At 61.7% G+C, this 12,791-nt stretch overlaps 1 protein-coding gene across 7 annotated transcripts in view; it reads right to left on the reverse strand.

The window, feature by feature from the left end:
* RIMBP2 (RIMS binding protein 2) overlaps positions 1-12,791 on the reverse strand; it is a gene marked incomplete at both ends in the record, with an annotated part of 78,944 nt that overhangs the window by 37,106 nt on the left and 29,047 nt on the right. For all 7 annotated transcript variants that reach the window (XM_080822166.1, XM_080822161.1, XM_080822165.1 and 4 more), the window contains 4 exons: positions 534-643; positions 4,078-4,154; positions 4,722-4,867; positions 8,487-8,688. In XM_080822166.1, the coding sequence (XP_080678292.1) occupies positions 534-643; positions 4,078-4,154; positions 4,722-4,867; positions 8,487-8,688 (535 nt within the window). The remainder of the gene's footprint in view (positions 1-533; positions 644-4,077; positions 4,155-4,721; positions 4,868-8,486; positions 8,689-12,791) is intronic.

Below are 12,791 nucleotides of genomic sequence, written 5' to 3' on the forward strand. Positions count from 1 at the left end.
GAGCATCTCTCAGCCCTGAGAAAGCTCCAAGGGGCCACAACAGAGAAACGTGCTGGCTTCGCAAGAACTTGTCCTGCTCAAGGGTGACCACGGGAAGAGAACAAGACCCTTCCATTCTCGTACAGACCAGCCGAGCCTGTACTCAGGCTAACAGGTGGGCGGGGGGGACAACAGCGAGGCATCCCAGAGGGAGGCGGTCACATTTCCCGACCGCAAGCTGGGGGAGGGATCCAGCAGGACGTGGGCCAGACAGCAGCAGGAGCCGGAGGTCGGTGGGGTTGCCCTGAGCCCGTCGAGGCCACAGCCCATCCCGCTGGGGAAGGGGTCAGCTGGGGGAGCCCAGGGCGCTGGGGCTGTGAGATGGGAGAGGCAGGAGATCCCCTTTGGGACATGGTGTGGGCAGCAGCCACGGGGCGAGGAGACCGTCCCGTAGAGGTTCCGTAGGAGCTGGGCCCAGCTGTCAGGGCCCCTGGCAGACTAGCAAGGTGGGTGGCCTGGCCCCAGCACGCCCACCGGCCCACACCCCGACTGACCTTCATAGAAGCCATCCTCGTCCATGTCCCCGTAAACGTAGAGGTACTTCCCCGCCGTGAGGGGCAGCTCGGCCTCGGGGTTCTCATTGGGCCCATCAAAGGGGTTGTAGCTGGGGAAAGGAAGGACAGTCTGGAGCAGGTGGTCTGCGTGGAGGCCGAGGCGGCACCCCCCGCCTCTCCCCCCCCGCACCGACCAAGAAGGAGAGGGTGTGCGTGGGGGTCTGCGTGCCCGAGGACACCTGCCGCATCTCCTGCAGCGACACGTGCTCAGATCCATAAGCGGAAACAACGGCTCACCCTGCAACCCTCCTGTACGTGTTATTTAGCAGAGAGAGAGCCATATTTCCTCAGCTTTTGAGTAATCTGCTTGTTTTTCACACTCTCCAGAAGGGCGTGACCCTCCCTCATGTCCTTGTTAATGGGTGAGGACTATTTCACTGAACAGACCAACCCATTCCATTAACCAGTGTCCCAACGCTGGGGATTGATGTCGCTTCTAACCTTTGGTTAACGGGATCACTGTTGCGGCGATATCTTTCTAAACACTGCTTGGCACACTGCCACACGTTCTTCCCAAAGGTAAGTCCCAAGGAAGCATATCGGTTTGCTCAAAGGCTCAAATATTTTTAACGTCCGGGTGACTACAGCCAGAAAGTCCTGCACAAACATGGAGGCACCATGTGCCCTCTCCTCCCCCTCAGGGTATGAAGACACCCTCGCTCTCAAGTCCCCAGAATACTGGGACGAATATATTTTATGGTCATGCCCAATTTGCCAAGAACATCCATGGTAGGTGAATTTCGGATTTTCCGACTTTGGATCTTTAAAATTTTAAATAACAGAAAAGGCCCCGATAAGAAAAGTAAAACGTCATTCCCAGTAGTCGAAGATGACAGCCACGTCCTGTAAACGTTTAACACGACACCGTGATGGTTCACGTGCCAGCACCCTGGGAGGCTCACCGACACTGTCAGGGACGCGTTTTAGGTGTTCAGCCAGGAAAGCAGAGTTAATCACAGGGCGAGGCCCGGCGCCCGCCCAAAGTCACCAGCTCCCTAAGTGGGGGGGGGGGGAGGGTGTGGAACCAGAATCCGGGCCCCCAGTCCCCGTCCTATGTGGATTTCATGGCACTGAGTCGGTCTGCGGTTCCCTATCTATGTCCCAGGACCCAGGAATGCTGTGCAACCACCTGAGAGGTTCCAGAAGTCGAGGAAGTGGGGAAACAGTTTGGCAAGGGGACCAAAGGCCCTAGGGCAGGGAGCTGAGAGCCAGCCTGGTGGGAGGTGAGTGCAGGAGTGTCGAGGGACGAGGATTGGCAGGGTCCCCATCGTTCGCTGTGGATTTGATCTCCAGAGCAGGGAGGTTTCAGCAGTGTGAAGGTAGGGTGTGACTTGAGCATGTCTGCATTTTGCAGAGACCCTCAGGGTGCCCTGTGCATTGGGGCTGGCGGAGGAGGGGGATGGTGGAGGAGGCTGGATCAGCGAGCGGCTCAGGACAGGAGGAAACTGGGCTTTGCCTGGACACACAGAGTGAGGGGCCGGGGTGCTGAAGGGTTTGCAGGTCAGGATGAGTGGAGAGGGACACGCACACTGAGCCGGGTCCACAGGCAGGGGCTGGCATGGGGACAAGGGAGGGCCAGGGTCAGTTTGGGGTGTCTTGTTGAAGTCATGAGGGTAAAGCACCCTGTGCACCCTAATCTGCAGACAGAAAGCGGGAAGGCCCAGTGCTGCCGTGGCACCCACGTGCAAGGGACCCTCTACAGCACGAGACCTTGGATGCAGAGAGCCCAGGGGCTTCCAAGGCAGGCAGCGGGGGGGGGGCCCAGCCACGGGGCGAGGCGCTGGCGACGGTGGCCGAGCATCCGGGACACGGTACACTTTACAGTGACTTGGGTCCCACGGGAGCGACTTCCATCTGAACAGAGGGCTGGGGGCTCTGGGCGGGGGCCGAGGAGCAGGCGGGAGCTGTGGGGACGCGCGGGCGGCAGCCGCCATGGGAAGTGGCATCGAGATCGGGGCTTCTCCTGTTTTCAGTTTGGGGAAACCTCTTCCCAGGGGCCTGCCTGAATAATGTTGGTGTTCGGGCCCCAGGAAACCCCCCAAACTTCTGCCTTTCCCTTCAGTAGAGGGAACGTGAGCCCAGGGCACACGGCTGGGGAGGCAGGGGTACGTGGTTTGGGAAACTGCAAGCCAATTCGGTTCAGCTCAGCATCCCGGCTGGGGGTGCCCCCCACCTTCTCTGTGATGCGGGGGGGGCCCTGCCTTCCTGAGGCCCTGTGGCTCCTCCCAGTGCTGGGGTTAGGGTCCCTGCAGACAGGGTGCGGGATGTGTGGGGTGCAGCCAGCATTCGGAGCGGGGTGCCAAATAATTCCATGGCTAGGTATGGACCAACAGGCTTCCTAACGGAGAAGCTGTGGCCCCGGGGAGCTACACCAAACGTTTCTGTTATCTGAGCAGCAGAAGTGTGTTTTCATTGGCAAAATGAACGGGTCACTAATCAGAAAATAATCTGCTCATCAGCATAATCAGAAATGGCTCACTGGAAAACAAAAGAGTGTGGAAGGTGCTCGGCATGGCTAAAACCCAGGTGGGTCCCGCCTGCCGGAAGCTGGAGACTCTGCTGGGGTGGTGTCTGCGGGCCGCAGGCAGACTCGGGGCGTCGAGGACGAGAGCCCGGGTCTTGGCCGAGCGTGAAGAACAGCAGAGACGAACATTTCGTGCTGCTTGTTAGCATCTAACTCATAAGTGTCGGCGCCAACGGCAGAATCCGGAGTCGGGCGCGCTTTCGGTCGAAGCAGGTCGAGAGCTGGTGGGGACCCGGCGGCTCTGCGCCCATCCTTGAGTCGTGCGGACCCCGTGGTGCGTGCATTCTCGCTGCCCGTGGACACTGCAGGCCCCCCATGAGAGACGAGCTAGGGAACCACGGCCCGCACGGAAGCGAGAGCCCCAGGAGGCCAGGGACCCGCAGCTCTGCACAAGAGCATCCCCCGAGTTTCAGCCTGCCACCTGCCGGGGCTAAACTGTGCCCCCAAAACCTGTGCTCACGTCCCAGCCGCCAGGTCCGGGATCTTGGCAGATGTGATCAAGTGAAGACGGGGTCACACTGGAGTCAGGTGGGCCCCAACCTGGGGACCAGCGTCCTTACTGAGACGGAGAGGAAGCAGGGACACACAGGGCGCCAGCCACGCAAAGACAGGCAGAGCCTGCATGACGCACACGTCACCAAGGGACACCCAGGGCCACCGGAAGCCACGAGAGCGCCCAGCAAGCACGGCCTCGCGAGCACCCTGATCTCACACCTCCCGTCTCCAGGCCCCAAAGAGAATGCACCCCCTCTGGGTAGCTGCCAGAGGTCCGGGAAACGGGCTGTCACACTCTTCGCATCAGAATGGACAACAGACCTTCCTCATCCGCCCACACCGGGCTGGTGGAGCAGGTGCCTGTGGGCGAGGGCCCTGGGGGAGCGCTCCCAGACCCACGGCCTCCTCGACCCCCCACCCCCGCACCCACGGATGCTCAGGGGCAGAGCGGAGTTTTGCACTCACCTATAGCGGGCGACGCACAAATGGACCTTCCCCGAGTATCTCTGCTTGGAGGTGCTGGAATTCCGTGCATTATCCATCTGTCAGAGATGCAGACGGTGTTCTGGTTAACGCTTCGTGCCGGGAGCACACGGGGACCCCCTCCGGCCCCGCCAGGCTTCCTGCCCCAGACGGCAGCCCTCCTGTGAGACGCCAGCCCCGAGACGAGGCGGGTCCCTCAGCGTGGGCCCCCCAGTCACATGGGGGGATGTTTATAAAAACCCATCTCCCTACCCCACGAGTGAACCTGAGGTGGGCCCTTCCCTGACCCACAGTGTGGAACTGGCCAGGCAGACCGGGCAAGTGTGCTGGGCCCTGGCGCATGTCTGTGAAGACACAGAGGTGGGCAGTGACCGTGTCGTCTGCTCACGGGGGCTCAGCCCCAGGACAGAGGCGGACACTGCCCATAGCGCTCAACTGTCAGAGGGTGCCTGGGGCTCCAAGGCCGAGACATGCAGGAAGACTGCCTGGAGGTGGTGACATGAGGGTCGGTAAAGACTGGATATGGGAAGTTGTGGGAGGGAAGAGGAGGAGGAGGAGGGAGAAGGAAGAAAGGCGGGAGGACCTTCATGTTCCCACCAGCTGCACGCACGCCGGCCAGAACTCACGTCTGATTCAAATCTGCATCTTGGGCTGGCGGATCTCGACAGAAAGGCAGGCTGGACAGACAGAGGCTCTGGCTTGTCACCAGGGAGCGGGAGGGGCCGGATGTAGTCCCCGATCACCGTGCGGCTTCCGATGGCGCTCTCCTGACCTGCCCACGACATGAGGCAGTGTGAACAAGCACACGGTCCTTGCGTTCCCCGGGATGCCTGTCCCCTTGTTGCCGTCAGCCTTGGGGTTTCGTGTTGGGATCTGCCCCCTCCCGCCCTCGGTGCCCATGACCAGCCTGACCCCTGCCGCACTGGGCCATCCCCGGAGGAGGCCACTCCTGCCCCTGAGGATGGTTTGGTGGCAATGGTGTTGCATGCGATGAGAAGATCCCATCACAGGGAACTAAAGGGAGGCATGGAGGAGGCGGCTCTCCCTTTCCCTGGCTACCATGTGGGAGGCTGTGATGCTCGGTGATGCTGCAGCCACAATGCCACCAGGAGAGTTGGTCCCATCGGAGCGCTCATGGAGGGGGAGCCACCAGACGGGGGGACCGCCTCCTGGGGACGCGGTTGGAGCCCCGGAGTCCAGCTGCTCTGGGAGCTGGGCCTACCAGCTCCTCATCCTGTCGATAAGTAGGTTCCTTTTGGCTTGCACTGGTTTAGGTCAGCTTTGTGGTTATTTACAACAAAAAGAGTCCTAACACACAAGCTGGCCAAAGGGCCAGGCATTTTTAGGGTTCCGTGAAACACAGGAGCACAATCCCCACCCTGACCTCTCTGTCCACCCTCTGTCTGTGGCAGTCACACCGCAGGATCGCCTCCCTGAAGATGTGACCTGCTGCATCCCGGCTGGGAAACACCCTGTGATTCAGTGTAAGGCGGGAAGTGTCCTATGTCCCACCTGCCAGGGGCCCCACGGCTTGGCCTAAGGGAACAGTGAGAGAGCGCTCCTGAAAAGGACTCAGTGCCACAACAGACACGGGGCTCTGCTGGGGCATCGGATCCCGGAGAGCAGGGGCGTTGCCTGGTGGCTGCTCACTGCGCTCTCCGTCCAGGGCAGGTGCTAGGCCCACAGCGGCACGAAGCACTGTGCTTCTCATCGCCCGGGGCCGTGGGGGACTGCGATCCCTGACCCACGGCCGGTCCGGCCGGCGCCCTGTGAGTGCAGCTGACAGGCCCACTTTTGGGCAGAAGCTTCTGGAGCAGGTGTGTGAACCACAGCTTCCTTTTCCCTTCGATGGAATATTCCAGACAGAGAGGCTGTGACTTTCAGCATTCCTGAGTGAGGACAGGGCAGCCAGTCCCCGAAGCTGGCATGTGACGCCCAGGCACCGCGGGGCTGTTCCGGTGCTTACGGTCTGCTCTCACCCGTCCTGACCGATGACCGCCAGGGGAGCGTGGCCCATATGAGATCAACACTGTGGAGTCTGCTCGTGTTCACACTTGGGTCACACAGCCCGGTCCTCGGGAGGCGGGTGTCCCCTGCCATCCAACTCAGAGCCAGCGTGAGACGAGAGGCAAACCGTCAGTGCCCTTGGCCACGCTCCTCCTCCGTGGTGGGTGCTGCCGTCTCTGAGACTCCACCTGGACGCAACGGCAAGGGCCTGTGCTCACGTCCAACGCGGCCCACAGTGCAGCCCATGGTCCCTTCGTGGCTCCCAATCAACCCACGATGGTCTCCTCAAACTCCAGGCCAGGCTGGCCTTAGGCAGGAGGATGCAGAGGGTGGTGGGCCGCACATCTGCCCACAAGCCTTCTTCACCTCATGCAGACCCGGGGTCCCCCGGGGCGCTCACCCATCAGAAAATGCCCAGGGGAGGATGGTCCCCGTGGGAGGGTCTCCTTCCGTCTGCAATGTCAGCCCGGCGAGGGGGAAGCCAAGTGCGTGTGGGCCCTGCCGATGGGGGCCCCCCGGGGCAAGGTCGCACATCGTTCCGTGAGCTCGGTCCATCCGGACGGCGGCTCTGCCCGATGGCTGCACAGAAGCCTGGGACAAACCTACTCACCTACCACGGTCCCAGCAACCAGCGTGGCGCCGTGGGCCCCCGCCGGCTGTGCCCCCGCCGGCTTTGCTTCCGCTGAGCACCCACGTCCACCGTCGTGAATCACACCCGGGTTCCCAGAGCCATCTCGGCACCAAGCCACGCCCACCACACTCACATTCACACACTTGCTGGGAGGAGCTCACGCAGCAGCACCAAGACGCCGCGGTGAGAAGGGCCTGCCTGCCACGTGCGGCCTGGCCGGGGACGGGCGTGCAGGGGCACAGGCCGGGCCTGTGACCAGGCCGAGCACCTGCCTTCCCTGGTGGCCTAGGGCTCTGGTGTGAGCCGAGCAGAGGCACCACGGGACCAGACCCTCTTTACCCTACACCCCCCGGCGGGAGCTCGGCATACACAGGGCCGTGGTCTTCACCACAGGTGGCGCTCTGCGGGGCCTGCGTGGATCCTGTTTCTGCCCTTAGGATCTGACTGTGTCCCCATCCCAAGTTGCCATCACGGCTCTGAGCGCAGCTCTGGGAGTCACCAAACGTGCTGGGGCCGTGAAAAGCACGTCCTGGCCAGACTTACACGGCCACCCACCCTGAGAACGTTCGTTTCATCCGGTAAGAGCTGAAACCCTCCTGCCTCTTCCTACCCTTCAGACGACACGGCCCCAGCATCGCTTCCTGGAGGTGAGCATCTGCGGCTGCCTGATCTAACACATCACCCTTCCTACCCTGGGTGACTTTCCACCTTGTCACCCGGTCCTCATACATCTGTGCAAGTCATTCCTCTGTCCCCTTGCTTCTTGCCTATCTCCACCCACTAAGTGGAGGCTCTCTGTGGGGCCCAGCCGGCCATTCAACCTCACAGATGCAGCCCCCCGACCCGGCCTGGGTGCCCGTGCTCTGGGGACACTGTGGAGGGACTTGCCACACGGCACACCAGCTAATAGCTGAGCAGGACAGGAGGGACAGCGCTGACGGGATTTACCAAGGAACAGGCAGCCTCGGGTTGTTGTAATGTTATGGAGCCCTAAGAAACCCCATGCTATGTTTTGATAACAACTGGGATAAGTCTGGAAATGCTCTCCTTTAAGGAATTCCAGCGGGGAGTTGCGACACTCATTTCCCCTTAATTAAAACGACAACTTTTAAACAAGTGGGTGTTCCTGCAACCAGGATGACCTGTGCGGGTGGCCCTGGGGTGAGGAGAGCTCTCCCTGACAGCCCAGGGCAGCCCTCTGCATCCAGGCAGGAGCCCAGCCATAAGGCCGCCATGCAGACTCAGTGGTCTTTCTGCCAGATACAAAGACAAAGTCCCTCCCCCAGCTCCCAAGGTCAGACCATGCCGCTCCCGCCCTGCTCCCTGAGCATGAGTGGGACATTCACCACTGTGACCCTCATGGCCTTCGTGGGAACAGGAATCTGTCCCCACGTGGAGGCCACTGGGCATGAAGGCTGGGAGGCAGCCACGGCCCAGGGGTGCACCTCACGGACCCCAGGGCCGGAGCTCCCCACTTACCCCCGGGAGCTGTGTGACCCATGTGAGGGCCTCCGTCTTTCCCTCTGCAGAGTGGGACCAGGACAGCCCCTGCCACAAGCAGCCGTGCCAGGAGCACATGTGCTGACACCCACAAGTGCTTACAGCAGGGGCTGCAGGGCGCCTGCCGTCACCCGGAGCCCCGGGATGCCAGTGTCCGGTGCGAGGGTCGGACACATGCTGTGCACGCCCCACTGCGGGGCCGCTGGCCGCACCCTCCCCTACCCCACGACACGGGGGAGGGGCAGGCACTTACCTTTGCTGATGGAGGGGGCGAGTCCGTTCATGAACTGTGGGAAAGGCTTGCCGGACCTGGGGACGTCCAAGGAGGCCCCAGCACTGCCCCCCAGCAGGTCGATCTTCCCGGCGTGCTGCCGGAGCCGCTCCAGGTCCTGCGACAGCAGGCTGAACTGCTCACTCTGCGTCCGGCATTTCTCCTCCAGCTCCCGCACCTTGCTCTGCACGGCAGAGGCACGGCAGGTGGTCAGGGGTGTGCAGGGGGGGGGGGTCGTGCATGCAGGGGCGTGCCCACAGGGGTGTGACGGGGAGCTGCCTCCTACCTCCACGGGAGAACAGCGTCTGATAAAATCAGGCGTCCCCTCCCCGGCCAGACGTGGGAAACCATGCACACCACGCAGCCCACGAGCACTCAGATCCCAGCCAGCCAGCCGCGAATGGTTCTGGGCTGTGTGTGCCGCCCGGGCACTTGTGGCTGGCACGCCTCGCCACAGCCGTTTGAGATTCGGAGTGTGAGGTGGTGACACAGCCCAGACTTGCGGGGCAGCTCAGCGGCCAACCCGCTGATGCGTTTTTCTCATGGGGACTTCCACCCCTAGCCTGCAGCGCCCCAAGGAACACTGCTCTGGCGATGAAAGGAAGTTCTTTCTGCTGGATTCGATCAGCAACACGGCTGCCACGTGCGGACAGGCAGAGAGGTCTCCGGAGCCCTGGGGAGGGGGGCTCCCTCGGACACATGTCAGGGAAGGGGCAGCTCCCTCCTGCCTCTGCTCCTGTCCCGTTCCTGCCCCGCTGGCTCTCAGGGTGGGTGACCTCACACGCACGCTCACGGACCACACTTCCAATCCTGGTGCAGACGCAGGGCTCTGTCTCACCAGGGCGCTGTCTGCAGCGGGGCACCCAGGCCACGGAGGGTCGCGTGGAGGGTCAGCTCTATCCCCACCCCCGCGGCACCCTCTGCTGCTGCTTCCCACCCCACGCGCCCTGGTCCACGGGCCCCTGGTTACTTCTCATCTGTCTCCAGACGGGATGCGAAGCTCCAAGCCTTCACTCTTTCTGCTTCCCGGAGACAACCTCAGTGCTTTTCACAGAATCGGGCACATAGTAGGTGCTCAGTAAGCATTTGCCCAATCAGTGAAAAGAGGGCACTGCTGATTGGCAGTGTGGTGCCCTATTTCGTCTGTGTGGAGTCCTGCCTCGTCTCTGTTCCTTACTCTGTGATAAATGGAGAATCCCATCTACTGCATCATTAATTCCGTGTGCTGCCTGGGTACCCCCTGCTCACAGGTCGGCTCCACGAGGGGAGGACTGTCTGCGTCTTCCCTCTACGTCCCCAGCACTTAGAACAGGGTTGGGTACCGAGTCAGCGCTCAACAGATCTTTGCTTTAACATGGGTGTATGTGCGGGAATGCAGGGACAGCTGGAACAGCCCTTGGCCTGCAGAGGGCCAGCAGCAGACGCGCTTCTCCTCCTCCCCTCCTCCTTCTCCTCCCCTCCTCCTCTTCATTCTCTTCCTTCTTCCCGCTCTCGACCCCTCCTCTCCCTCCTGTCTTTCCCCCTCCTCTCCCCCACTTCCTCCCCATCTTTATCCTCCTCTTCCTCACCTCCTCTCCCTCTCCTCCCGCTCCTTCTTCCTGCCCCTCTCCTTCCCCTCTTCCTCTTCTATTCATCCTCCTCCCCCTCCTCCTCTCCCCCTTCTCTGGCATTAAGCTTTCCAGCTCCTTAGTATAGAATGAAATGCTATTTATGTCTGTGATCAGGGGTTTCTAAAAATAAACCTAACAAATCCCAAGCCTATAATTAATTTCTTCGATTCATTAAAAAAAAATCAGCAGGATTCTTCTTTCAAAAAGCTGAATGAGCTTATCTGTGATCACTGCCTCCCAAGGCAGAGACGGGAGCTCAGCACTCCAGGCCCCGGGCCCCGGGTGGGGGACCACGCAGGACCCCGCTCCAGTGGGGCCGACCCCAGAAAAGGGGAACTTGTCAGATGCCCTGAGGTCTGGGGCCCTGACTCTCCCAAAGCATTTGCTCCGGGGCAGAGCCGTGAACCCCGAGGGACGGGCAGAGTCCTCAGATGGGGAGAGCTGGCCCTGCACGCCCCGGGACCATCCAGGTTCAGTGGCTGGTGGGAGAACACGAGCGCTGTTTACGTGGCCGTGAACTCATTTCCACGTTCGTTAGGAGAAAGGCTGGCAGATGAAATCCTCGGTACCTCGTGTTTGTGAAAATGACCCAATGAAAACAGCCCGTAGAATCTTCACTTCCGTGCCACGCTAGAAATGACACAGCCAGAGTGACAGAGAACAGATCGGCGGTGGTCCGAGCTGGGGCCCCAGGACGCTGTGACGTGCAAGGAGCAATGGGACGGGGGACGGGAATCTCCACGTGCACCGAGCCCCGCGGAGCTATATGCTGAAGGAACATAAAAACAGGAGAAATCCAAGTGCAAACAGATTTAACCCGCGACGGTGCCACGGGCAGCCGGCCCACGCAGTGGAAGTCTCGGTGGTGCACGCGGAGCGCGGCCGAGGTCCTCACGGGCCTCCTCTGGGACCTGGCGTTCGAGATGCACCCGTCACCGGCGGCCGGCTGCGGGGGCTGACTCGGCGCTCTGGGAGAGCAGGGGCCCGGAGGCGGAGGGGGCAACAGGCGATCCCGGACACCCTGCAGGGCTCAGACACGCCCTAGGAACGGCATCACACACAGGCACGTGACGGCAGCTGTCACGGGCCACTATGAACGGGTGTCCTTGGCATTCACTGCTGGCAGGTGCAGCCCCTGAGCTCTCTGGGAACTGCCCTCGGTGACCCCCTCCTTCCACGAGTGCTGTCTTGTTCAGGGGTCCCCTTCACTGACAGCGAGCGACTGGGACACGCCATCTCCCCCGGCGGCTTGCCCAGGACATGACGCTCCAAGGATTGGTTGGTGACGTGCGGATGAGGGAGTCCCGGGAAGCAGGAGGCACATGGCGGACTTCAGAGCCTTGGTGTACCCAGATGTCCAGGGAGGCTGCTGGGGCACGCGGGGCGGGGGGAGCTCGGGTGAGCCGGAGGACGCTGGGGGAACAGGGCACACGGGAGCATGCGTGTTCTGTCTGGAGGAGACTTCTGCTCACACTCCTGGTCCAGAACCATGGAGGCAAAACTTCTCGTCTCCCAAAAGGAGCAGGGGGTCTTTATTTTAATGCAAAAATCTCTCGACGTTTAAACGTTGGCGAGTGAGTCAGAGGCCCATCCACGTTCGGACTGACATGGCCGGTCCGGAGACGGCACAGCTGCTCGGTGACCCCAGGCGTGAAAACCCACAGCAGTTTCCTCAGACACCTGAGGGGAGCCAGGCAGGCGTGGCACAGGGGGTGCGGTTCGGTGTGGCAGGCAAAGCTCCCCGTGTCGCTCCGGTAGTCGCCGGCGGTGGGAGAGGCCTGGCCGCCCCTGCTGCTTTGCTCCAGGTTGTGATGAAAGCCAGGCTCGAGCGCGTACGGACGCGGAGCAAGCAGGCACCTCGGCGTTTGTCCGCAGCTCCGCGACGTCCTGCCTGCGGCGCCCTGGGGACCTCCCGCCACCCGTGCCCACGGAAAGTGCCCCCGAGGGAAGCAGGTCCAGCTTGACGAGCCTGGTCTGGGAGGCCTCCAGGAACCAGAAACCTTCCGAATCCACGTCTGGACATGGGACCATTCAGAGGCTTGGGGCTTCCGTTCCAGTCTTCTGTCTGCTGTCCCGTTCTGTCCCGTCTGCTCAGGAGCGGGATGACACCTGATGCTTGAGCCCGTTCACATATCTTGAATACCTTTAACGTCACCAACACACAGCTGTTTCTCGCAGTCATCGTGCTCAGGAAAAACCTGACACTTCACCATGGTGTCTTCCGCCTGATACTGGCCCCACAAGTGAGCACGGCTGGGACAGCGGTAGAGACACAGGTGGCAGCTGCGCTCTAAGGTCTGCACTGCCCACTCCTGGGATGGCTTCTCCACGGCGACAGCAACCTCCCGGGACACGAGCTCTCCATCCAGCAAGACTGTCAACTGTCCATCCAGGACCCCGGAGCCCCAGACCCCGTGGGGGACCCTCCTGTGTCTCCAGGGCTCACATGGGCACGTTAGAGGCCATCCCCAGAGACACGAGGCCATCCAGCCTCTGACCTGGTGCCGGCTGGGAACGCCCCCCGCCCCTCGTTTTCACGCCCGGGATCACTGAGCAGTCATGCCATCTCCAGATGGGCCGCGTCAGCCCGGACGTGGATGGGCCTCGGACGCACTTCGCACCAGTAGGAGGAACGGCTTCCCGGAGAGCAGGAAGGCAGCAGCGACCCCACCCATCT

Source organism: Martes martes (assembly GCF_963455335.1).
Source record: "Martes martes genome assembly, chromosome: 13".
Taxonomy (NCBI): domain Eukaryota; kingdom Metazoa; phylum Chordata; class Mammalia; order Carnivora; family Mustelidae; genus Martes; species Martes martes.